The 27,520-nt window shown below is 41.3% G+C and overlaps 1 protein-coding gene across 1 annotated transcript in view; it reads left to right on the top strand.

The window, feature by feature from the left end:
• Window positions 1-27,520, top strand: part of BRF1 (BRF1 RNA polymerase III transcription initiation factor subunit) — a 173,102-nt gene that overhangs the window by 31,566 nt on the left and 114,016 nt on the right. Inside the window, exon 3 of the mRNA XM_059850485.1 lies at window positions 11,445-11,618. Within this exon, the coding sequence (XP_059706468.1) occupies window positions 11,445-11,618 (174 nt within the window). The remainder of the gene's footprint in view (window positions 1-11,444; window positions 11,619-27,520) is intronic.

The raw sequence follows: 27,520 nt of genomic DNA, 5'->3' as shown, positions 1-27,520 counted from the left end.
TTGAGGTTCAGCACAGAAAGAAGAGAAAAATGTAATTGTGCTTACCTAAAATTTTCTTAAACTACTAAGGACTGGCACATAGGAGGTAAGTGTATCATCTGGAAGAGCAAAGGAAGTTGGTATTTGAAGATTTGGTTATGGAGAAAATTTCTCAGATTTTGTTGCATGAACAAATGTTGAGATTTTTTGAGTTCTTTTGATGGCATGTGCTGTTAATACAATATTTAATAAATAATGAATGCCATTTAATACTTAATAAATATTTAATTTAGGAAAACTAGAATGGAGTAGTGACTGGAAAAAAAAAATTAAGAGGCAGAAACTTGAGAAGGTGGATCTTTGCTGTCCAGGTCAGGCTGTTCTGTGTGACTGACAGTGGCTCTGTGCTGTTCTGGGTCAAACTGAGCAGGCTGAAGGCTGTTGTAGAGTCAACAGTGGTGGCTACTTGGGGAGGAAAGGGGACAGAATCATTCTGTATTCTGAGTGTCAGAACAAGGGATTTTTTTCCCTTGTTCTGACACTCAGAATACAGAATGATTCTGTCACACAAAGCAGCCTCTCTCAGAAGGTTACAGTTTTGCAAAAGCATAAGAACTTCCTTTAACCTAGTAAATCATCTTAGCCCATTTCTCTCATATAGCATCATTCCATATCATGAATTTTTCTTGTGTTTTGCCCTTACTGGATTCATATATTCCAAGCAGTGGGAGTTTCCACCAGTTCCCTTGGGAAACTGTTATGAGGTCTAGTGAGTTTTGTTGTAAGGTCCTGTTAACATAGTGCTTATATTTTCCTTTAATTTCATGTTATTAGCCCTTAAGCATGAACTCATGCTTATATCTATTTATGGCTTAAACTTCCCTCATCTTACAGAGATCTAGTGATCTGCTTTTCTCTTAACAAATCATGTCTGATAATTAGGTGAAGGTTCTAAGTTCAATCTCTGGGTCTTTAAATATCCACCCCCTATTTCCCAGCCATGCTCTCAGTCTTTTTTATTCCAGGGTCATCAGGGCTCCAGAGAAGAAGAACAAAGTCTGGTGAGAATTTCCTCGTCTCAAACAGTTGTTGATGTATGACATCCCATACATAAATTGTGGCCTCATATAAATGGAAGGCATCACAAACACACAGATAAATATTTTTCAGAGATGCCAAACTTTCTAAGAGGGCCATGTTAGCTTGCTAGAAATATGTAGATGGTATTGTAGTTTTAATTCCTTACTGAAACAGTCTGTACATCTTACTTATACAAATGTTATTGTTTAAAGAAGTACAAGGCTGTTCCTGAAATATGTGCATTCTGTCTTTGAACATAAATCTCTTTCCAACTCCAGGCTGAAGTAGATACCACAAGAGACTGACTTGATAAATGGCATCATTGATTCACTACATGGTTTAGCTGAAATGTGTGGCAACCTTCAGTTATGCTTAGTTTAAAAGGGAAGGAAATGCAAAATAGAGGCTGAAGGCCTGTCCATAATGTCTTCTGTCATCTCTGGGCAGGACAGAGGTGCAATTACCAGGGGCAGCTGTAGCTTTGATCTAAATAAGCTGTTTGTGGTGCTAGAGGAGAGCAGCCCCTGCACAATCACTCTACTTGCATGAATGCTGTAGCTGATGGACTCAGCTGCCAGGGACAAGCTAAGGGCAGAATTTAATTCCTAGCTGCAGCCTGGATAAAGATTGATGCTGTCTTACCCAACTGCCAGGTTTCTTATCCCTTCTGTATAAAGGAATAAGTATTTGACCACTCGTCAGCTTCATATAAAAATACCTTAAAGAAGTATTAACCTAATACAGTCTTTCTTGCTTTTGTAACAGCTCTGTGCCTTTCCCTGCTTGATTTCAGTTCTCTCTTTCTGCTTCCATTTTTAGATCATGTTTTATCTCTTATCCCTTTGATATCTTTAATAACTCCCTCTTTTTCTTCACCCCCTCAACTACTTATCTCTGCATCCTTTTACCTTGGTGCCTTCTCATTGTATTTCCATGTGTTTTGATGATTTAAGAAATTTGACAATTAGTTGATATTTATGAAATTTTTACTTTGGAAATGACTGTGTCATCTTCTTTGACTGCCAGCTGGGTAGGGTCTGGATGTGGAGAGAGTGCCCTTTGTTAGATGTGTATGTGGAATTACAGGGGAAGAGAAAGGAAAGAAAACCTCAAAGCCCAAAAAACAAACCCCACAATGAAAATCAGAGCCTGAAAGTAGCTTTGGGCTCACAGGCCTTTTTCAGTCCTGAGGAAGCAGCAGCAGCAACCTTCAGTAGAGGCTGAGAGCAGAGTGGGTATTAGTGTCTGTCTGTATGGTCCTTCCTGCCTGCACAGTTGGATGATGGAGAGTGAAATAATTTACCACTGACAGTTGTATTTTGACAGGACAACTGGTGTGCAGAGGAGCAGGGCTGAACTCTAGGAGAAGAAAATTGTTCTGCATGTGTCTGAGGACAAGTAAATTCTCAGACATGTTATAAAAGAGGGGTGTTAAAGGTGGACAAGGAAAGTAGGGAAGGTTCACAGGGATATACAGGGGCCTCTTGGCAGGAAAAGGGAAAGGCTGGACTGGCTTTTATAGCAGGGAATATGGATTAAACAGGAAGGTTGGTTTTGCTGTTTTGTTTTTTTTTTTTAAACAATCTTAGTATGTGTGACCTTATCTAATGGCTGCTGCAGTGCAGCTGGGAAGTGGTAATTGTTCAGCTGTGGTAACTCAATTACTTCTGCTCCTGTCCCTGTCCCTTGGTCTCAGTGGCAGTTCTGGCTGGGGATGCCATCAGCTCCTGCATCCTCCTGGTCCGTGAGACTGCACCGTGACTCCCGGGGCTCCTGTCGGCTTCCGTGGTGTTTGCAGGGCTGAGAAATGGCTCCTGTCAGCTTTCACTCTGCCGTGCCTCGCCAAGCCCGGTCTGCAGGGAAGGCAGGAGAGCTGCCTGTCAGGGAGCAGATAACACTGCTCTGATTTATATGCTGCTCGCCTCTGCAAAGTTTTCCACTGCAGCAATGGATCCCTTTGTGTTCACTCTTCATTTTGGTTTTGTTTTAAAGATTTTGATAACTTTTGGAATTTTTCTCCTATATTGTGCTGTATTCATGAATTTTTCTAGCTGGGTAGATTGATGACAGTTGCTTGTTAGTTAAATGTTTTTTATGTTGTAAAAGTATGAAATAGATTCTATCATTCTCAGAATGCTAGAATTGCAGGTTTTAAAAACTGCAATTTTGATTAGTGATCTTTTAAAAACTGTCACATTATGCCATGAGCAAATATTTTTCTTTATTTTTCTTGCAGTGATGTAAAAATCATTTTGGGTGGTTGAAGGTAGTGCTTGGATCAGCAGTAATGCTCTGTGACAGGAGAAATGTTCAATTTCTTGTTGTGACAAGAGTAACTGGTAATTGATAAGTGTAAGGGAAAAGGTTTACATGTATACACATATTGGAAAAATCTCTAAGAATAACTGTCCTTTAAAATGTAATCAAAAAAAAAAAATCACTGTCCAAATAATTCAGAGGAAGATAAAGCAAGGCCTAACTGGTTGTGCTTTCAGAAGGAAGTCTTGCATGTCCAAAAGCTACCACTGTCTGAAAGTTCTTGGTATTTTAATTTTTTCTTTCCAATTCCCTTTATGTGAGACAGGTAAGGGTTATGCTACATTAATCATACATGTGCTCACAGTTCTTGCCAGTAGTGCAGCTTTCCAGCTGCTTCAGCTTTGAAACAGCTGCAAATCTTCAGTGAGTAAAAAAAGTTCAGTTAACTAAACTTTTGGCTATAAAAAAGCCCATATTTGCTTTCTTCCAAAATGAATCTGAAACCCTAATAGACAAATAACTAATGAGCATGATAGCATTTGTTTAAACTGTGGTAATCAGACTTTTGTGCAAGCTGCCTTGCACAGGAGGAGCAGAGAGGGCTGGCAGCAGTAGCAGGGAAGCAGGAGGAAGCATAGGGTTAGTGTGTACTTTTCTCTTTGACCCATTTAGGCTTCAGTCTCACATTTCTTTAAGTTGATCCACGTGTATGTGGCTGCTGACAGCATTTCTCCTCACCCCTGCCACATTCTGCCGCCGTTAGGGCTTGCGAGGCTGCTTGTTGAGTTACAGGAGGGAGCTGCTCCAAATGAAAATTCAGCTTTTTTGGTTGTTTGGGTTGATTTTCAGCACAGCAAATTCCCTCGTCTGTATCAGTTTGTGGCCGTGTAAATGTCATGTTGGAGGTGGGGACGCTGTCTGCAGGAACACTTGGGCTTTAGCTTCACTGAAAACAGTTGAGATCCAGTTCCTTCAGTGCTGGTGACTCAACAGATAAGGGTTTTGTTGGGGTTTTCTTGCTTTTGTTTTCTTTTAATGTCAGCATTGATTCTGATTTTCCAACATGACACCATAAGTGAAGTTCAGTAAGGACTTTATGAGCAAGCAGTTCTTGAGCTGTGCTGAAAAGAATAATTAAGCAGGGTTAAGAAATGAGCAAGCTGCTGTCTTGAGGATGATGGGCAAGATTAGCAGTGGGTTAAGTGCAGCCCCTGCATCAGCTGTGTGGCTTCTAGTCTCTTGTTGAAGCGTGGGTAGCAGTTAGATGGATAATGGGAATGAAATGGCAGCAGTAGAAGTGCCACCTGTGAGGGAAACAGAATTCCAGGAGCTGCATGCAGAAAATCAGAGGAACCACTTGTGATGCCAGATTTTTCAGAGTGGTTAAAACAAATTAATTCAAATGGACAGTTGCTGTATATGCAAAGAGGGAGTGGTATCATAGGATCAGGGAATGGAAAATGTGATTGAGGAGGGGGAGTGGGAGAAGTTATGTGAGTGCTTTGCAGGCCTGTTTTGGCATTAATGGAATACAAGGGCAAATTTTGAGGGAATGAATACTTACAGGAGTATGGGTAAATGCAGAGAAGAGATGTTAACAGCAAATTTTCTAGGTGAAAGAAAAGTAGCTTAGTATCAAATATTTAAAAAGTGGTTGCAGCAGTGACCACCCTCTGAATTTTTAAGACATTAATCTTAAAGATGCATGGTTGTTCTCTTTAGCTGAATGAGTGAATGAGCCTTTGACGTGCTCTGGAAGGGCTTTACCAGGACAGAAGGGACCTGCACCTGGTAGATGGGGCACTCTCATGGGAGGCAAAATGGATGGGTTGGATTGTTGTCAGCAGGCAGAGAAATTGAATACAGGTCTCTGCACTCAGCTAGTCTGGGTCTGGCCATATAGAGATAAAGAGGAGGCATCAATCCTTCAGTAAACAGGTCTGGATTAAGTCTTTTTTCATTTCACGAGGTTGTTTTTAACACAGGTCAGTTTACTGATTTGGTTTTCTGTTCATTGCCACAAACAGTTTTGCTGGCACAGTTGGTGAAATATCACAGGGAAAGGGCCAGGAACTGTTTTATTCTGCTGAGATAACAGGAACAGAGTGTACCCTTGGGCAGCCCCTGAAGCAGGTCTGCCAGGTGACGCGAGCACTGGGGTGCATCAGTCGGAGCAGGGCCAAGTGTTCCCAGGCTCCAGGTTGCTCAGCCTGGGGACTGACACATCCCATAGGGGAACTGGGGAGTTCTTGTGTGGAAGAGCCTGGGTTTGGGCTGTGGGGTGCCCCCACAAGCAGATGGCAAGATAGGGATTTGGAGCTGGGCTTGAGTTAGGCAGAGTGTGGGCACGAGGCCAGCATGGTCATCACTTTCCTCACGGGCAATTAGGTGTTACTGGGAATAACTCTTAGCTAACCTTGATAAAATTAAACTTGTTATTGTGCTGGGTCAGCACTGCTGCAATGTCCTGCTGTGCTGCTACTTTTACTGCTCATTGGCCTTTTTCCTTACAGGCTCACAGGGATGAAGCTGTTCCTTGCTCCCAGTATTGCGTGTGTGGCTGGAAATGTGGTGTGAGCCCTGCAGCCTCGCTTCCCTCCCTTTAAATGTGTTCTTGTCTTTGATCACAGGACTCTTCCCTTGATTAGGCTGCTGGGACCAGTCTTCATGAGTGTAGCCCCACTGATCTGCCCCTTTTGTGCCTTTGTTTGTTTGTTTTACTGATTTGTAATACAAATAACATAGAAGCCTGGCATAGAGCAAAGAGCAGGAAATTCATTCAGGCTTTGAGCTGGGAATTGCTAAAATTGAAAGATGTGACAAAACATGCAGGGATGCTCACACATAAAAACTGCTTTTTTTTCCCTTTTTTTTTTGGAGTTCTTTTGGGAAGCCTTTTAAAAGAAAGAAAAGGAATGAAAACCCAAATGCAGAACAAAATCTGCACATAAAATTCAGTTGGTGCAGCAATTCAAATGCTGGAAATGAATATCCGAGTGAAAACCATCTGAAATGTTTCTTTTAATAGAATCTAGTGTTTGTTACCATAACAATCCTTTTTGCAAAAGAAGGATTAGTGCTGTTAACATGACTCTGTTCCCTGCTTCAGGTAGCACTAGTTTTCAGGGCCCCTTGAGCAAATTGCAGAAAGGGGGGAAAATCCATATGCCTGGATTTTGATGATGCACTTTAGTATCGTAATAACAATTCATTTAGGCTCTGGCTTTGTACTGCCTGTTATTTCCCTAGAAACTTATGATTCATCCTGACAAATATATGAAATAGCAGTGTCACTGCCTCTGTCAGACTGTAAAGGAAGGCTGCAGATGAGCAGGTAGAAGCCAGAGAAGAGTAATGTAGAGCTGTAGCTGCTTGACATTACTGACTTTTAAGGGGTCCAAAAAAAGGTATAATTCCTCTTCCACAGGGGAAGAGAACAAGATGTTTCTGTAGTAACGAGATCATAAAAGAAAGAAAATTGCTTGTAAAGAATATGTCTGATTTTCCCTCTTTTTCTACTTTGCTTCTATTATAACTTAAGCTGCAGTTTTGCTTTCAACTGCCTCTTGTGTAAGCATTTAATAGAACCAAGATATTCTGCAAATCCATTTTTTTTGACAGTGATTTCTGGCCTACACATTTTGTTTTGTAATAACCACTGTTTCCTCTGTCAAAAGAATGGAAATTATCTGAAATAAAAGGATAGTAGTGTTCTGTGGTCCTATGTGAACTTGTCACTTCAGGTCTGCTGTGCCAGTTCAAAGCATTGAGGTTGGCATGGGATGAGAAGATGATGGTGTTTCTTTCAGCATGCTGGGAGTAGATGGGTAGAAACACTTTTTTTTTTTTTTTTTTTTTTTTTAGCAGGCTTGGAACTAAAAGCTGAAAAGAGCCTTTTGTTTTTTGCTGCAGATTCAGGAGCGTGATAAACTTTACTACTTGGTAGCCTGGGAACTTGATTTTGTGTGTTGATTACAGAAGTGCAAACTTCTCTCCTTCTCTCACTTCTCCCCCTGCCTCCCCCTCCACCCGATGGTATGATGAGCCTTTGAGAAATAAATGGGAATTGCGTGGTGTGTGCTCTGTGCATTGCAAAATATCTGTAGTTTCCAGACTTTTGTTCTTTTGCTCTGTAAAGGAAAATTTATTACTTTATACTGGTGTGTGGTGGGGGAGGATTTTTGAAATCTTGCTGTTGGGCTTGTCCTGCCTTTTTAAAGAGACACTGTTCCCTGCCCTTTTCCCAAAGGTGCTTAGATACCAATTTTCTTGCCATCACTAAATTGCAAGGGCAGCATGAAGTGTAAACTTTGACCTCAAAGGTGCTATTTCTTGTGGTTTAAAAAAAGAATCCCAGCATCTGTCAGAAACCTGTAAGGCCCAAAAGAGACAAGGCTTATTGCAAGTTACTATTAAAAGATGCATCTACTAAGAGACTTGTTTTACCCCTATATATATTGTGTTATAACTTGTGCTTCTACATAGCAATTCAGAAAAAAAAAATTGCAATACTTAATTCTGGCTGTTCCACGTGATGATATTCCTTTATTGTACTGAGACAGTAGCTGCAGGTTTTTAGAGCAGGGTCACATTGCAACTTTTTTAAAAGCTGTCCTGCAGGATAAAACGGATAAGAAAGTCAGGAAGGTGTTGTGAGTGTTCTATAACCCAGATCATGGGTTTAAAGGTGTATCAGTTCTTTTCAATCCAGTAGAGAATCTCAGTTCATTGGAATTTGTAACACTGTGATGGAATCAGGTGAACATTGAGTGGAGCAGATTGCTAATAAACTGCACTGTATTGTTGGATATTCCCACTGTTTTGGCAGAGATCCTCAGCTGCTCAGGCTTGTTGCATCCTTGCAGCTGGCTGGAGCAGCTCACTGGGAGCACACAGTGAGAGTGGCAGTCAGAGCAAAGATGAGGATAGGAGGGAAACAGCAAATGCTAGGTTCTAAAATGCCACCCAGCTAGCAAGGAGCAGTGGGAGTGGGAGGATGCTCAAGGGCTGATGGCCATAATGCAGTGCTGTAGGTCTGCTGGAGGGAATTGCTCATCTTCCCAGCCCTGGAGCTTGCAGCTGCTCAGCAGCTCCTCCCTGCACTGACCCTGCTGCTGGGGGAGCAGCATCCCAATGCTTAGCAGGGCTTGGGGCTGCCACTGCTCAGTTTTGGGGACTTCTCATGTTGAGCACTGGCAGTATGGATGAGTATTTGGACTGTTTTCTTGTTTGTCAGCAGTAACTGGAGCATTGGATAGAGAGTTTATTTTGATCAGTTGTTTTCTTAAAGCCCAGTTTCTGTCTGTATGAACATCTGCTCTTCAGGTACCAACAGATTAAATCACTGTATTTATAGTTAAATAAAATGTTACGAAGACATGTTTTTCAGCTCTGGAAATGTCAGATTGGCCAGCTAGGCAGAAAAGGTTGGAAGTCACAAAATTACATGTATTTGGTTCTCATCTGACTAGGGTGAGGACACTCTACAATGGCTTGGTTGTGTACTGCACTACTGGGTGACAGCCATCTAGCTGATACCTGCCTTTTCTTGGGCTCTCTGAAGCGCATTCTTGAATCTGGGAAGGAACCAGAAGGAGTGAAGGGTATCTTGAAGTTTCCTATGGAGAAATCTAGAAGCACAGTTGTTAATGCTAACTTTTCCAGCTATTTTTTTCTTCTTAGTGTTACATAAGATACCAGAAAAATAGAATTTTGTTGTCATGTTAAATTCAAGGGGCGGAGGTGGTGATGGGGAAACAACAAAGCTTTTGATCTTTCTTTAGTAAATAGGAGACTGGTTGCAGAATGTAAATGTTTGTCTTAGATGATGCTGTAAGCAGTACATTTCTTTCTCTCTTCTCACAAACAAGGACAAAACCAAGTTAGTCATCAAGATACACATAATTTCTAGGATGATGATTCTTGTCCTGAATTAAGTTGTTCATTTTGGAGATAAGCAGCAGTGTAACAGTTGTCTTGTTTTTCCACAAACTGTATGACTGATATAATACCACAGGGCAGCTTGAGGGAGTCCTAGCACACAGAATTAAAGCCTTCTCTGGTCTGCAGAAGGCTGAGTAAAGCATTCAGAGAAGTAGCATTTGCTAAGTAGACAAGTACCTTTCTCTTAGATCTCTTTGGTATTTTTTCAGTAGACAATTACCCCTAAAGTAATTCTACTTTAAAATATTGATGGTGAATGAAGAGTTCAGCTGAAAGAGCATGTATTACTCAAACAAGCATACTGTTTTCTTAGCATGGATTATGATGAATTAATTATATTCTAACATTTGAAATTAGGAAAAGGTTAAATACTCAGAATATTAATGGTAGCTTGGGGATGGGAGCAGCTCAGTGGTGAAAATAGCTTATGAAAGAAATTAATTTCAAGTATCTTCCTCTGTGTTATTCTTTTTTTCCTCTTTTGGTGTGTTCTTTGTTTTTGAAGGGAAGCTGGTTTGCTGCCGCTGCAAAATGAGTTTTTAGTACTCAAGTGCATTTTTTTTCCCCCCTCAAATAAGTATAAACTGATTTTTTCTTAGGGACAGAAGAAGCAGCATAAAGACTGTAGAGTGTGAAATAAAATTCTGGAAAGACCAGATGCTAGTTAGTACCTTAATTTTAGGAAGATGTGGTATTTGTATTTGAGGCTGGTGAGTGCCAGTCCAGGGCCTGCTGATGGCAGTGGAAAAACTGCTCACCTGCTGGGCTTTGGATTACCCTTGAGTAGCTTATCGTGCCCACACCTCCCTTGGAAGGTGATGGATCCTTCCTCTGCTCTTACTTCACTGTCCAAACATGTTACACCTGGTTGACCAATGTGCCTTAAAGGATATCTTGGTGGTGAGTGCAGCAATTTCCACGTGTGCAGGAAGGAGAAGCTGCTGCTTTGTGGCAGCTCCTGTTTGGCCGGAGTCCCGCTGACCCCAGCTGCCTGGCTGGAGTCACTTCTTGTTAAAACCAGCATCTTTGGCAAAAGGGTGTTCAGAGGTGAAGATTTTTTACCATGGTGTTAGTGATGATGGTTAGGGGTTTGCATTAAATTAATATGTGTGGTTTGTGCAGGAGCTGGTGGTGTTCTGGGAAGCATCGTGTGGTTGCCATCACCTCCTGTGAGCAGTGGTGGGCATGGCAGGCACCTTTGTGCCCCTTCACAAGCTGCTTCTGACATCTCTGAAGGGAGCAGATGAGAGTTTCCTGTAAATACATGTGCTGGAAACATCTGCCCGGCACATTGAATTAAAGGATTTTTCTTGATGTGCTGTCTGACCCCGTATGCTGAGGAACTTGAGTGCTCTGCTTTCCTCTTGACTTCCCCCATCTTTTCCTTAAGCTGTCTTTTCAGCACATCCCTCTGAAGCCGGGGCTGTGGGGATGGGTTGGACCTCGCTTCCCGCATCTGTCCCAGCAGCTGGACCACTTCCTGCCATGAATCATCCCAAACACACTTTTTTTCTTTTTATTGTTTTATTTAAGGGTGAAGGCACATTTGTTTCCTGAAGCCACAAGCTAATCTAAGTAGTCTGGCAGACAAGCCTCAAGTGAAGGCTGGGGTGTGAACGTGTTTGGAGGAAGGAAGTGCCTCCCAACCATGGGATCACAGGCAAGCCAGGAGCAGAGCTCTGTCCTTGTGGACTTCATTTGTGGTCAGAGGAACAGAAAACTCCATCACTTCTTGGAGAGCTGCAGCAAAACGTCTCCTCTGTTTGCACGTCAGTGTCAAACGCATCATGACCTCTAGTTTTTGGCTGCAGCTAATCAAGTGCTAATTGGCAAATGATGCTAAGGGAGAGGGGCATAATCTTTTGTCTGAGAAGTCTTGGCTATGGCTTGGATCCTCTGTGGGACTGATGTTTGTGGCTTAGTTTTCCAGAGCTCATTGATTGCATGTGTTTCAGTTTTAGCAGTCCAAAACAAGGCTTTCTTTTTTTTTTTTGGTCCTGAGGAGCTCAGGCTAAATAGTTCCTGAAACTTGAGAGGTCATTGTATTTCACAAAGAGATGAAATCCAAAATTTGCCTCCTTAATTTTGTCTTAAAAAATCACCCCAACACTAAAAGATCCCAGCCTAAAAACACATTAACAGCATAGTTGTTAAGCTATTGTTTTCCTTCTTAATTTTCCTAGGAAAGCGTCAGATTCACCACTTGGGAAACCAGCTTCAACTCAATCAGCATTGTCTGGATACTGCCTTTAATTTTTTCAAGATGGCTGTGAGCAAACATCTGACGAGGGGCAGAAAGAGGACCCACGTCATCGCTGCCTGTCTCTACCTGGTGTGTAGGACAGAAGGAACTCCTCGTATCCTTTCACAGTTAGCAAATACGAATAAATAGAAGACCCACTTTTAGCAAGTCAACTATCCCAGTCAGACCTTGTTTCAAAATGTGAAAAGGTAAGTATTTAAGAGCTAACTTGGTCATGGCTGGGTTTATACATGGAAGTGAATGGGAGTGTTTCCTGTGGTTCAGGTAAATTTGTTCCCTGTTTAATGTACAACACTTAGTATTTAATGCTATAAATGTCACTCTGCCTCTCATCGCTAACTCTGAATTTCTCCTTTTGCAACATTTGCTTCAAGTTTAAAATTGCATTTCCCCTGGCTTTGCTAGGGTTTATTGTTTGTGGAGTATTTGTTTTTGTTTATTTTGTTTTTCTCTTTTAAAGTAAATGATAGTTAACCCCAAACCTCCTAAAATGTCAGCATCAAAGAACAGATTAGAGTTCCATCAACATATTTGGATTTCCTTCTTCTGATACTTGTGGGAAGGACAGTATCACTCCTGTTTTTAGTTCTTGGGAAAAAAAAGGTTCATAAATTCTGAAATTTGCTCAAAAATCATATGGGGAATCAGTGGCTGGAGGTGCACACAGGGCAGATTTCCAAGTGAGTACTCCCTGCTTTTCCATCCCTATTTTTGTCTTGGGGGACTTAATTAAAATCCACATAAGCTTTAAATACTGATGACCATGCAAATTAATTTGTTTTATATATTTTAATTTCTTTTATGTTGTGTTTTAGTTGCTGGAATTCAGAGTTTAGTATCAAACAATCACTTCTGGGGCTCTGGTTCTGAGCAGCCTGGTCTAGTGAAAGGTGTGCCTGCCTATGCAGGGGTATTGGAACTGGATGTATTTTAAGGCCCCTTCCAACTCCCAAACCATTCTATCATTTTATCATTCTACAATTCTGTGTTTAGTTCCTTTCTACTTTAAAATAATATGTCCACATCTTCAGTATTCTGATTTGATGCTTTTTCTAGATTGCTGCTTTTATTCTTTATTTTTGCACTTAAACAGTTTAGCTTTCCTTTTAAGACTGAGATGATGTTTTTGTCATTTCAGAACATATATTCAGTATTCTAAAATTAGTACTTTCTGATCTTGTAATAGTGTTTTGCTAATTGTATTTGCATGTTTAAAAAAATATGGTTTTGCAGGAATAATGAAATTAAAAGGCAGGCTTGCCTATTACACTGGTTTTTCTTACTGTAAAGTCCATGTGAACTTTGAACATTAGCACTCTATCACTGCCATAAAGACAGTGTTGATTTTAAGGTGTTACCAATATTTTGATAATATATCTTCCGGGTAACTGCCTGAAAGAGGGTGGGATTAGATTAGCTATTAAAAAATTCTTTATAGTGAGGAAACTGAGGGCTTGGCACACGTTATCCAGAGCAGCTGTGGCTGCCCCATTCCTGGGAGTGTTCAAGGCCAGGCTGGATAGGGCTCTGAACAACCTGGTCTGGTAGAAGGTGCCCCTGCCCACAGCAGGGATGTTGAAAATAAATTATCTCAAAGATCCCTTTTATGATTCTGTGTTATATTTATGCTCAAGTCAGGTTAAAAATTATTTTTTTACAGTTGTTATTTGATACTTCTGAATGATAGCCCAGCTGTAATTGCCAAATTCATTTTTCCCCACTGATAGGAATAAAAAGCATTTGAAGAAATGTGGGCTGTAAGAGGCAGGTAGGTGCACTGCAGTGTACAGCCATCTGTGCAGCAAGTGGAGCTAACCTAGCAAACACATAAAGCAAAAATAATTTACTTGTTTTTTAACTTTCTTTGAAGTATTTCAGCATGTATCTCACTTATGTGCAAGATGTAATGATCTGGTTGACACTTAATAAATCCCTAAATGAATCTCCCAGCTTTCTTTGTTAAATGGAGATAATGTCCTGTGTGATACTTCACATAAAATACTGGGAGTGAAGTATGAATAAAACTATAAAGATGAGTTCTGTCTTTCTATATCAATAATACTCCACCCTCATTTGCACAGTTACTGTGCTGCCTGGGAATGAAAAGGTTGTTGTGCATGTCCATAAAGCTCAATTTTTTTAGTGTTTTTTTTTTTTTTAATCCATTAGATAAACCTCATAGTTGATATTAAGAGTTTAACCTTTGTCACTTTGGGAGAGGGATTTCATTTAGCTTCTGCCTGTCTTCTGCTATGGTTTTGTTTGCTTGTTTTGTTTTGTATTTAAAATCCAGTGTAGTTTAAAAAACAAAGCCCAAATAAATTCCTTTTCTGGTATCTTTTCCTTTCAGAAGAAACTTGAAAACCCGAGGGCTGTGGGTGTAAATTGCTGACCTTTGAAATTTGAATATGTTCAAGGCTCTGTAGATTAATTATGATGATCATTGTCAGCGTGTTATACTTGTTCCCAGCTTAAATCTGGCAGTACAGACCTGGGCCACAGGAGGCAGGGGTGTTCCCAGGGCCTTTGGAGCACAGGGGCCAAGAGCAGGTGTAGAGAGAGAGGATGGCCACGTGACAAAGTGCTTTAACAGGAATTAAAATCCATATTCAGGGTAATAAACTTGCCATTGGTTTTGTTCTTCTGGAAAAGGTGATGAGGAGGGCTTGGAAAGAGAAGCAGTACCCTGAATAATAATGTACAAAGGAGAATTGCAGTATTTTTAACACTTCAGCATTTAACTACACTGCTCAGCCACATTCCTAAGTTTAAAGTGTTCATTGGTATCGTGTTCATTCTAGAATTCTAACCAAAAATGATGGAGAAATTCAGAAAAGGAAGTTAAAAGCTGAAGATTGGTGAAAGTATTTTAGAGGAAAGAGGTGACGTGGAAAAAGTAGCAAAGGGCAGCAGCATCCTCAGAACTGAGGGACAGCTCACTAATTTTGGGTGGTCCAAATGAGTTATCCAAGTGACCTGGGAGTTGTGGAGGCAAGAGATGTTTTCTGGGGACAGAATAGTGTTAGCAGAAGACGACATCACGTTTCTTAAAAAGTTGGGTGGTAGAAGGAGCAAAAATCCTGGGGAGGTACAGAGAAATGTAAGGGATTGAAGTGACAAGAAATGTTCTGTTCTTGTGGCACAACCAAAGGAGTGGGAAGCATTTGGAGAGAGAAAAGAGAATGTAATTGTGTCTGCAAGTTCACTTTGAGGGAGTGGAATGTATTTATCTGACATGGTTATCTGCTTAGTCTTCTTTTTTTCATAATGTACATGTCGCCAGACAGCCTCTGTGAAAATGTGAAGAATACTTTAGCCAAGTCTACTAGTGTAGTCTGAATTATGCCTGAATAAACCTCAGCCTGAAATAGGAAAACATTATGTTCTCCTTGGTTCTTATGTGTTATTTAATTAATGCAAAAATGCAAAATATTCTGGTAACTCACATTTTTTTAATCTGAAAAAATAGTTCCACTATTTAAGGAGAAAATAAAAATTTATTAATCTGAAGAGCAGCTTTTCTTTGTAATCCTTTGGAAAGTTTTGCATGTATTATTTGAGATGTGAATTGATTTTGCATCAGTTTATGGTTTTTATTAGGTTATGTGACACAAACCCCTCCAGTGCAGCCACTTTGGCATAGCTTTTCATTTGCCTTCCTTTATTGCTTGTCAGTGTTGATGTTTTCCAGGGAAAACAGCTTGCTAGCTATTAGCTGGGTCTGGGAGGTGTTTCACCCTTCTGATGAGTTGCCTATAAAAACTTCAATTTATTATTCTCTTTATAAAATGTGTCAATGTGTCTGTATTATCAGTGTCAGAAGTAAAGATATAATGCAGAAAATCCATCTGAATGAGACTGTGGTTTTTAAACCCTCAGGTGTGATGGAACCTGTTGTCCCTCTCCCAGGGACTGAGTGATGCTGAGCCTTTCCAGTGACATCTGACTTTGTCTGGCACTGCCAGCGCTCTGGGCAGTTCAGACTCTGCCTTTTAATTTGTTTCTTGGAATAGTAATGGCCCAGAGTTGTTTGTCTCTAATGTTTTGAACAGCTTTTCCACCCCTACACTTGTTAGAATGGAAACAAAGGGCGCTGTAGCTGGTCTCGCCGTTCCCGAGAGAGGGAATTTGGGAAGAGCCAGGCAGGGTGTCTGAGTGACTTATGGGCTCAGCTGTAACCTGTGCCTGCCCCAGGGCTCACTCAGGAACAATGACAGCCTGGCCAGGATTTTCCAGGTGGGATATCAGTTTGTTTTAATCAAGATACATTTCATTCTGTTTGTAATCCTGTTACTGTACACAACGGTTAGGAAAACTGTACAACTGTCCACTCCTTTGTGCAATGTTTTCCAGTGCTACCACCTGGGGTCTTTTATAGAAACATTTTACATGGTAAATGTCTTTTATCCCTCACACACATACACCTTTTTTATACTATTTATTTATTCTTTTCCTTTGAAGCACTCTGAAAAATGCACCTTTCGTTGTAAACCAAATCCTGTCTTGTCAGAGCCTAGTAAATAAAACCTTTTCCACATGAGAAGAGTCCCTGCAAATTTCCCTCACTAGCTGTCTTGTGTAAATATCCCTCTGTGTGCCTCTGAAGGTAAATTCAGGGCAGGTTTTTCTCCCTCCAGTAAAGCTGATCAGTCTTGATGATGGAGACTCTGGGCTGGGTAGCCTCTGAGACTGAGGTTGAATTATTCAGGGGGTCTTTGGTAGCTTTTTTTTGTCAGAGAACAGAGGTGGGATCCTCCTGGAGTCAGACCAAGGCAGCCAAGCAAGGCCTCTCTCCTGAGTTGCTTGCAAAAGAGCATTTCTGAGAAGTGTATAAGAAAAATGACCTCTTCAGTTTGGGTGTGGGGAGCAGAAGGCTGTCAGGAGAACCTTTGGTGCCTACAAGTCTTTGAGATGTAAACTTGAGCTGGGTGGGAAAGCACAAGGAGCTTTTCCTCCCGGGCTTCCTCTGCCCTGTGAACCTCCCTTTTGTTTGAGAGAAGATCACGAAGGCATTGCCGGATCCCAGCAGGCAAGAAGGGTTTGGGAAAAAGCTGGGCAGCTCAATGGGGCAGCACTTTGTTATTTCCTATCTGTCTGCAGTACTTGTACTTTATTGCCAAGCTATTTGAAGGTCTCCTGCTTTAATGTGTTTATTTTCATGTCACAGAAAGGGAACTTGAGAGTATTTATCTTCATTTCCAGGTGCAGAACTGAGGCTAAGTGACACATTCAGAGTTACCCAGAAAATCTGTGATGGAATGAGGAACTGGTCTCTTTAATCCTTGGTTAGGCAGCAGCTCCTGGGCTTTTCTGCCACGTTGGTCTTTGCAAGAGGAGTTCAGCTAATTCCCTGCAAGCATTCGCAGCTCTGTCAGCTCCATGTGGTCTTTGGAAGCTTTGTACAGCCTCACCATGAGAACCTTTGATGGATACAATCTTTGTTTCTCTACTAACACTTCAAGGTCTGTCTTTGCAAAGAAAAGGGCAAGACTTCCTTTTTTATTAGAATTGAAAAATTAGTTCTCCAGCAATCTTTTGACCTCTACTAAAACTTCCTGGAGCCAGCAGGCTCTAGTGTTTCTGATTAAAAAGTTAACTTTTGAAATTAGGCTTTAATCAAGAAAATGTTAAAGCTGTGGTTAGGGAGGTTAATAAAACCAGTTTCTATTTCTCTCTGGTTAAGGACTTTCTTTTTAGTAACTGACCTTTTACTTTTTTTTTCTTAACTGGTGTTGCATTGAAAACATGTTTTGTTCAAGTGTGGAGTGTGACAAGGACATATGAGAATAAAAATGGATTTTAAATTGCATGGTTAAAATACATATAATATTTACTGAGGCAAATTACTTCATCTCACTGTGTGGAAAGAGTTGCCAAGATCTTCGTAGTGAGTTGAATAGAATATTTTCAGTTGAAACTGACCTACAGTGATTATCCAGTCCAACTGCTTGACCAGTTTGGGGCTGACCAAAAGTTATACCATGTTGTTAAGGGCATTTTCAAAATGCTTCTTAAGCACTGACAGCCTGACAGCCTGAGGGCTTTGACCACCTCTCTAGGAACCCTGTTCCAGTGTTTGACCACATTCTTGGTGAAGAAATGTTTCCTAATGAAGCATTTGCTTGAACTTGAAGGCTTGCAAAAGCCTTGTTCACTTAATTTCAAAATGAAGCCTTAAAATTGCTGTGTTTTTGAGCAGATGGATTTTAGCTGGAAGAGCTTCATCTATTTAGAAAAAATTGCTGCCTTAAATAGGGTGTGACTGTTGTTGCCCCATGTAATTTGCATAGATTTCCAAAGAGTTAGGTGTTTGGTAATGCTTGGCTTTTGAGATCATTCCTATGTAGTACCACACTAGAAAATGCTGGAGATGTAGGGAAGAGGGCAGCCAGGGACAGCAATAGAAATTTAATTTCTGCACCTTAATTTCTCCCCATCACCCTCTCCTTCAGCCAGGGCTGGATCTGTTGAATTTCAGGAGCAGGGCTCATGACCTGAAGCCTCATATCCAGGCTGCTTTTCCATGGAATGAAGGAGAATCATATCTTTCACTTGCAGTGCTGCCTCACACATTTTTTTCCCTATAAAGAGCTATGTATAAAGCAAGTGTGGTGCTGAAAGAATCATGTGTTTTGTGTTCCCAGTTGCTGGGAAAGTAAAATTTTCCTTTCCATGTGCTCATTGACTTTGTATTTTCCACTGTGTGGCTCTGTCCTCTTCGCTGCTGCATCGCCTTACTGTCAGGGCTGCTCATGGGTGGGCAGCAGTGGGGCAGTGAGGCAGAAGCAGCCTCTCAGATATCTCACCTGGCCTCCAGCTGTGTTGCAGGAGAGCCTGTGTTTCCTCTGGATGTCTTTGTAGCATCTGAAGTGGTGCTGGGTACTTGAATTGCTCCACTTGCGTCTGGTGCTTAGCAGTGTTTTTAATTTTAAAGAGAATTCCTTCTTGAGAAGATAATAACCTGAAGCCTTTCAAACTGGTTGTGTGGCTCTGCACCCTGGGGGACAGGGCTGGGGACATAATTAGTGGCCCTCAGGTTCTCCTCTCATCCCTTGGAGGGGAAAGCCATAAACCTGAGTCAGATGTGGCAGGAGAACAGTGAGCGTGATTGCTGACTGGAATTATCCTGCGGGGTGCCCTGCTCTGGAATCATCGGAGCTTTCTGCTGGGAGCCTGCAGTCTTAATGTGGAGATTCTGTACTTGGGTGATTTCCTTTGTTCCTTTGAGATGCTGAAAATATAAAAGGGAAAGGGAACTTTACATTGTTGTTTGTGTCAACTCGACATCTGACTGTTTAAATCCTTGTGCTAAATGCCCATCACGGATGCTGCAGGGAGGGAGGGGAAAGCTGCTGTAAGTGCAGTAGTGATAATTGACCCACTTAAGAGAGCTGCTCTAATTTTGCATGTTACAGCATCCTGGAAATTCAGATAAGAATGTTGATCTCTCCAGCTAATAGGATTTCTAAATATATCATCCAAAAGAAGCAGGGGGACTGCAATTTTGCACGCATATGTGTGTGCTCAGGCTAGTGTTTTGTTTAGGAACTGCACACTCTGAAAATTACTCTGAAAATTTGCTTTTCTGTTCACTTGTTACTAACTCTGGATAAAATAGAGCTTGACCTCTGGTCCTGCCAAGGGGAGACCTGATCATGCCCCATTAAATTCACTGATGAAATTCTCACCATCTTTTGTGTAGAGTGGTGACCAACTTTTTTCCTTTCAGGATGTTGGTACACAGCAGGTGGCTCAAATTGTCAGCTTTTCCATAATGCAGCATTAAACAAACCATCTGCAGAGATGGAGAGGGGGACAGGGTCACAAGATGGCCTGTCAAGATTACAGGTTTTGGCTGGTGTTGATAGCTTTGTTTTCCTCATTTAAGGGAAATTTTGAACAGTAGAGGTCAAAATAATATTCTTTTGAAATCTGTCTGCAGAAACACTTTATTGCTTTGCAGAGCAGAGTGTTTCAAGTCTCTCTCTGGGCAGTTTTTTCTCAAAGCACAGCACTGGAGTGGCCTCACATCCAGTCCTGGGTGCAGTTTTGGGCACCTCAATATAAAAAAGACATTAAGTTGTTAGAGTGTCCAAAGGAGGGCCACGAGGATGGTGAGCAGCTGTGAGGGGAGGCCACATGAGGGGCAGCTGAGGTCTTGGGGGTTGTTCAGCCTGGAAAAGAGGAGACCTCATTGCAGCCTCCTCTTCATGGGGGAAGAGGAGGGGCAGACACTGATGTCTATTCTGTGGTGACAGGACTCAAGGAAATGGCCTGAAGCTGTGTCAGGGGAGGTTTAGGTTGGATATCAGGAGAAGGTTCTTTACCCAGAGAGTGAGTGAGCACTGGAGCAGCTCCCCAGGGAAGTGATCACACCACAAAGCCCGACAGAGCTCAAGAAACATTTGGACAATGCTCTTGGACATATGGTGTGATTCTTGAGGTGTTCTGTGCAGGCTCAGGAGTTGTACTTCAGTGATTCTTGTGGGTCCTTTTGAACTCAGGGTGTTCTATAACTGCTGAAAACCTTGGGGTTTACAGTCAGTAGAGCTGCTGCACCTGCATTGTTTTAATTCTGGAGGTCCTTTGCTCTTGCCCATCATAACTTCCTATGTTGGGACAAACAAGAATCACTGTTGCCTTTTGAAATGAAGAAAGAGACTTCTGGAGTAGGTTCACTGAAGCCTTTGTGACTGTGGGCTTGAATTGCATGATGTGTGGGTAGGAGAAGTGTTTGGCAACCCTGTGCTCCATCACCACGTCAGGCCTTGGGTAACTCATAAATACTTACAGCAGAAACATCTGAGCCAGATTTTTAATGTGTGCAATACTGGTCTGTTATTACATGCATAAAAATAATAATTAATGAAATGAATTGCATGGTCTGTCCTATTAGTAATTAATTAGCTTCCAGTTTGGGGTGTCTGAACTGATGAGACATTCTCATGGTTAAGGTGAAACAAGGATAGAACCAGAAGCAGGGAGTGGGAGAGGTACAAAGGCATCAGTAATTCTGGGGTAGAAATACAAGGGACAGCCCTCACTGGCAGCACTGAGAGGAGGTGAAGCTGAAAGGTGGTGGCAAAGGCAGGGGGGATAACCACAGGAACAACATCAGGATGAGTTCTGGGTGATGGATGAGAGCAGGGAAGTGTGATGGCAGAGAGGCCTCCTTCCAGGGAAATAATTACAAAGGAGGGATGATAAGGAAGGATCACACCTCTGATGTCTTTGACCTTCAGCAATCCTTGCATGCTTGTGAAAATAAATATTTAACAATCTTCTTAAAGCTTGTTTAAAAGAGGAAATAATGAAGTTGGCTCTCTGCTTAATACGGTTTATCTCTGCATCTGAATTTTGGGGCTTATGTCAGCAAAACCAGAATTATAACTGGGTGGTGTTTTGACCTGATGGGAGCTAATATGTTGCTAACACCAGCTGAATAAAAACAGTGGGGTACAGCCTGCCATTGTGCAGCACATTCTTGCTTTTGTTAGAGGATATGCTGGATATGGTGTGGGATGAGGAGGAGATTCTTCCCCTTCCTTCCCTGCATGGCCATGCTCCTCTTAAGGAAAAAAAAAGAAAGAAAAAAAAAGAAAAAGCATTACCTGATGCTTTGTTTAAACAAATTCTGATAGCAAACATGATCAATTATGGTTGATGTTTTTGATTTGGTCACTGAGAAATATTCCTGGTTGTAGCCATCACTAATATTTTATGCATTTTAATACTTTAAAAGTCAATTAGAAAATTAAACGCTTTCTTTCATTAAAATACGAGATTGTGTATTTGAATTTTAATGCAGTAAGAGTGCTGCCTCAGAACACAAATTCATTTTATTAGATTAATTAAGATCAGTAATGCAAAATAGGGTGAACAAAAGCCAGTGCATTGAGACCTATAAGCCCTTCTGTGCTTGCTATCTGCAAATATTTTAGCTTGAGGTTTTATCAAATTGTGTCCACTTTCATCCTATTCTTAAGTCTTAGGCAGTTTTTTCTGTCTTGGCAGTTTTTGATGTCTTAAGAACAAAGTGAAGATATATCAGAGAAACAATATTACCTGTCAAATTTGTTTTGTAAAAACAGGATTCATTCTCACACCTGACCCGGCCTTATATCTTGAAAGTGGTCTTGATAATGATTTCTTACATCCTAGTAAAGTAGAAGCCTTTTAAAAATGGGTAAAGGTCCTTCTCAAGAGCTGCCTTCTTTCCTTCAGATGTTTGTCACTAGAAATTTGTTTGCATGATGTAATTTTCTTAAACCTCACACTGGAATTGCTTCTCAATGAAACATTTTTAGCATTTTGTAGCTCATGCCAAGTGCAATGGAGAGCTGAGCCTTTTCTAACTCTCCCCTGTTCATCTGCCTTTACGGCAAGTCCGTGTCCTTCCTCGAAGGCAAAGAAAATGTCTTTTCAGTTCAGCTGCCAGACTGGCTCAGTATTGTTGTGAGTATGAATGATGTAATACTCAATCACATGGTGGTATGTCTGCTATTTTCCCCTCTTTGAGAGAGAGAATAATCTTCCCATCTCATCCAGTTTCAAGAGTCTGGGAAAATAGCAGCCTTAAATGAGGCCCAAAAGAACCAAAATCTTGATTTCTTCCAGAGCTTTTCTTTTGAAGCCAGATGTTCCCCATGTCTTCTTTATTTTGACTTGCTAATTGGAAATAAGATGTTAAAGATAACGTGTGCTCTGAAGCTTGTGTATTGTGTATTTTATTTAGATTTAATCCTTTAAACGTTTGACAATAAAACATAAATTGCAGAGCTCTCATCTTTAGATCAACTGTAAGTGAATCATTTAAGTTTTCAACATCCTTCCAGTTTGGGAGAAACACAGTAGTCTCAGTGATGTTTTGGCTGCATGTGTTAGTAAAGTGCTATGAGATTTGCTAATCAGTATTTTTTTAAATGGAGATATATTGCTGTTTTTTCAATAAAGGAGCAGCTTGGCTCTCAAAAATAAAGTCTTAGCTTATGCCTAGGCAGGGAGTAGAAATCTGAGTGCTCTTCAGATTCCTTTTGTGTTGATATGCAAGGAGGAATAGTGGACAATATATTTTATGTTGTCATATATCATAATGGAAAGCAAATTTTGAAAGAGGGGGAGATATACAGACTGAAAAAAAGAAGCCTTTTAGTGTGGACAAAAAATAGCATGTAACTTCTACTGGGCTATAATATTTTTAATATGGAGAGAAGACTGTGCAGTGTAAATGCATATTCAGCAACCTGACATGTACTAACTGAAATGGAAAAGTCCTCATTACATAAAAACCAGAACTACAAACATTGCTTCTGTCTTATTGTCAGGAGACATTCTCACCTTATCTGTTTTACAGTATTTTGCCTTCTGCAATTGGTCTTTTAAACTTTTTATTGTACCTGTAGTGGCCTTGCAGCTTCCAAGGGAAAACAAAGTTGGTTTTGTCATTTCAGGGGCTGTAATGTGTGGCACAGCTCTAGGGCAAACAAGGAGCTGGTGTTAGACTGCAGAAAATTTGAGAGGTTACCTGAACCTGCTTGCTTCTGAGAAAGCACCACTGTGCCCTTGCTTTGCAAGGTTTTTTCTTCGTTCTAGTTCACTTTCATTAAAAATATTCTATTTTTCTTTCCTTAATGAATCCATGGCTTCAGAGTAATGCTGTTTTGCCTATCCATCTCTGAAGGCTGTGAGATTATAGATACTGTTCTTGCTTTTGGACAAAAGAGCTGGGCTGTCTAAATTGAGAGTATTTCTTTTGAAATTTGCGATTGAAATCACCAGTGGACCATCCTTGATCTCCAGGGAAATGAGGAAAAAAATGCAAAATAATTTTTAGTCATTACTGAGGAAGTCTTTTTTTAAAGAGACAATGGGAGGTTGCAGCTGCTGCCTCTCACTTGATACCTGGGATCAGAGAACATTCGATTTGTGTTTATCTGGAGTTCAAAGTTTGGTTTTCCCACGTGAGTGCTTTTAACTTCTGCAAAGTCTAAGCTGAATTCTCTTTTCCATTTGAAAACTTCTGGTCCTTAAAGGATCAGTCTTCTAAAGGATGCACCAGCTGGAGTGCATCTGTGCTGCTGTCTCTGAGGGACTCCCAGATCACTGCATTCTTGTCACATCTGGAGGACCCAGTTCATTGCCAATAATTATTTCCAGTGCATATTCAGATGATAGTTTTTCAGTGAAAAAATATTTTTTGTCAATGTCCAGTTTAATATTTATTATCATTCACCTTAACTCTAAACTCTCCCTGTGGCAGAGGAAAGCAACTCAAGTGTTGAGTTCTGCTGCTGCTCTCATTCCTCAGACTCTGAATGGGTGGCTTCAGTGTCTCAGCTGTTTCTCACAGTCATTCAATGGTGAAACAAGAGAATGCTCCAGTCCTTGATTTCTGCTGATAATGTTGGCAGCCCTCCCAGCTGAGCTGTGAACTGGTCACTTTTCCTCCTGTTTCAGCTGGAGAATTTGGGAGCACCATCAGGAGCCCAGAACATGGACTGAGAGGTAGTATCCACAGCGTGAGGGCAGCATCAAAAAGAGCTTCAAAATGTAGTTTGACAAAAGTGTTTTATTACAACAGTCCTTCCTAGTGACCGGCTCTAGGGTAGGATGAAAGACAATACAGTGTATTTTCCACTCCAGCAGTCAGAGGTGTGAAACAGGGAAATGTTTGTATAGGTAGTGTATCTGAAGGTGATGAAATACGTAGAAAAGCCTGTGCCCTATGCAGGATTGTAGAATAATTTAGATTAGAAGGGGCCTATGGAAGTAATTTCTCCATTCCTTGCTTACATGGTCAGTAGATTCCTGAAGCCCTGTTCTGGTTGAATGTTGATTGTCTTCAGCAATGGACATGTCATGTTCTCTCTGGGCTTTACTACCATCATGCCAAAGGGGTTTTTTTTTCCAAATATGTAAACTGATTTTTTTCTGGCTACAGTTTGCTTCTCAGAAGGATTTGGCTCCTCTGTTCCCTCTCATTAGGCAGACAGTGTTAGGTGTCCCCTAAAGCCAGGCTGACATGCCAGGCTCTCTCAGCTTTTCCTTGTAAATCACATGTTCCAGCCCCTCAACCATGCCAGTGTCACTCTGTTGTACTGGAGAGCCCAGATCTGACCAGGCTCTCCAGGTGCAGCCTCACTGGTGGTCAATAGAGGGGAATATCCACTTCCCTGGACTGCTGGCTGAACTTTTGCTCACACAATTCAGTACCTGTTTGGCCTTCCTCAATGCAAGAGCCCAGTGCTGGCTGCTGCTCAGCCTTTCTGTGGGACATGCAGGTCCTTTGTGCCAGCTCTACTTTCCCTGCTCAGCCCCAGCCCATACTGTAGCAAAGGGTTACTCTGTCTTTGCATGTGAGGCTTTTTAGGAAGTTGGAATACGGATGCAGCTCCTGTCAGCCCAGTTCTCCAGCCTCTAAGGTCCCTGTGAGTGCAGCCCCACCCTCTGCTGCAGGACTGCTCTCAGCTCTGTGCCATCTGCACACCTGCCTGGGGTGCCTCTGCCTCCATCTCACTGCTGGTGGAGACACCATTGTCCCCAAGGGATGCCTGCAGCAGCTCTCTGCTAATTGCACTTTGTACTATTAACCACAGCCCCTCACACCTGGCAGTGCAGCCAATTTAAAGCTTGCCTAGGCCAGCAAGCCAGGCCCTGATGTCTCAACACCTTGGCTTTAGGAGCACCATGCAGACCATGTGTTCAGCTTTGCTGAAGTCACAGTGAGCAGTGCCATTGCAGTGGCAGTGTCCCTGAGCTGGTGTTGGCTGGGGCCATGTAGAACTGATGGGTAGGTGACACTTTGCACAGGGGTGCAGCTGAGCTGCATCTCTGCACAGAGCAGGTTTTTTGGCTGATGCTTGCATGAAGAATTTCTCTTTGCTCCAAGTCTGGAGCTTTCTGTCTTCTGACGGGCAACACAGCAGGTGCTCATTGATTTAATTTCAGTTTTTTTTTTAAAGTTCTGGTGACTAAAACCTGTTCCTGGCTTGCACAAACCCCAGATTCACATCTGTAAGGGGAGTTAAAAGCTGAGAGAGGAGTCAGGGCTGAACACTGCCCATTCTCCTTTTGAAGCTGTTGCTGCTGAGCAATCTGAAACACGGGAATTGTGAGGCCAGGAGAAAGGCAAACAAGTGGAATCTTTTGTAGGTGAATGGCCAAACTTAGAGAGGGGTTGGGTATTCCTAGTTCAGCTTCTTTCTCTAAGGTTACTCCTGTGTGTTTCTTTTTTTACAAATGTATTCATTATATCTTACTCTCTTGACCTAATGCATAAACAGTTGTGGCAGTAGGACTGTAATTCCAGTTTGTCTCCTCCCAGCTGAGGGTCCTGTTGGTGGAGGTGTAGAATTTATAGTGTTTTATGGAGAAGGTCATCTTCTGATTGGAGAAACCAAGGGATAGAAGGGAAGCAAAATGACTTGTTCATCAGGATGTAGATATTTTGTGTCCTGTGTGCATCTATACCTCTTACTGCTGCCTCCCATAATGTAGGAGCCCTGTTGTACATATTGCTTTGTATTTCATTTTTCTAAGATGCTAGACCATACTTTTCCAAGTATATTGGCTAAGTACATTGGAATTTTTAGCTAAAATTTCCAAGAGGAGCAAATTCTGCACTGAGCTTGTTAGCTAAATTCTAGGCTGAATTTATAAATCTCACTGGTGAGAAAAAAGTTATCAATTTTTTTTGAAAGCTTTGCAAATATGACACAATCAGTGAGCAGCTGTAAACATGAGACTCACAATAGCATTCTCAGTTGTTCAGAGCAGAGCTGTATTTTAGGAGCTTGCCATCAGCCTGCTGGATAATGCTATTTGAAATCACACTGCTGGGTTACAATAAAACTGCTGCAAGACACCCTGAAAGGCGTCTAAGGAGATCTTTCCCAGCATATCACTGGCAGTTTTTATTTTCCCAGAGGCAGATGATATGTACATCATTACTGACTTTTTTTTTTTTTTGCTTTCTCTCATGAAGAATTCCAGCCACTGAGATAAGTTTACAGCTTCTTAAAAACTGATAATGACAGAGCAGTCTCTGTGCTGTAAGAGAGACGTGAGATAAGTGCTTGCCATTGCTGCAGCATTCAAAAGAAGATAATAAAAGGATAAAAGTTTAAAATGACACTTCAGGAAAACACCTTATTTTCCAGCTTGATTAAAGCTATTTAATTAAAGTTGTTAACTTTTAAGAATATGGGAAATACCATTTGCAAGTAAATTAACTTCAGTATGTTCACTAACTGATGCTGTGCAACATTGTCTTGAGACGCTTTGAGAGTTCCTACCTAAGTGAAGGAAATATTGACAGTAATGCCAACAGAATTCCAGTATCTTTGACAAGTGAATTGTACCAGATTGCTTACTGAATACCCAAGTTTTCAGTAGGATATCAATGTGGGTATTCTGTTCCCTTCCTACCCTCTGTTCTCCCCACACACCTTGCTCCAGTAAAGAGTTTTCCTTTATCCTTAATAATTCTTCATAAAGATGTGTAACCAATAACAAATGAGTTGAGACTCGCTTTGTCTTTCTTTTTTAACACTGAAAATTGATACTTGTGCTTACAAAGTGATTTTAGAGCAAATTGGTGCAAAATCGAATTAAATATTAAACTGAATAAAGGATTTTGAAGTTATTGTAGGAGGTGCTTAGCTATGTGTGTTGGATAATAGAAGCATGAAAATTAGTACTGTCATACTTGAAAGGAGGACTGAATCTGTGATATCTCTTGCATCTCTTTATTGTAAGAAGTTCAGGATGTCTCAGCTGTTAAACCCTTTTGCATGTTTTGCACAGGGGGACAGATTTCTTTGTTGATTTGCATAGAAAAAGGCTATAGCTTGGGTCTTTCAAAGGCAGAGAGCTGGTCTGAAAAAGAATTGTTGCCCATAAAGTTAGTTGCCTGCTGAGGTATTATAGCTGAAATACATTTGAAAGCTTGTTTCTGTGACCTTCTGGGGAGACTGGGGAACCCCAGAGTCAAAACAG

This window comes from Haemorhous mexicanus, chromosome 6 (genome assembly GCF_027477595.1).
Source record: "Haemorhous mexicanus isolate bHaeMex1 chromosome 6, bHaeMex1.pri, whole genome shotgun sequence".
Classification (NCBI taxonomy): domain Eukaryota; kingdom Metazoa; phylum Chordata; class Aves; order Passeriformes; family Fringillidae; genus Haemorhous; species Haemorhous mexicanus.
Note: the sequence above shows the minus strand (reverse complement) of the source record. Positions and strands in the feature narration are given on the sequence as shown.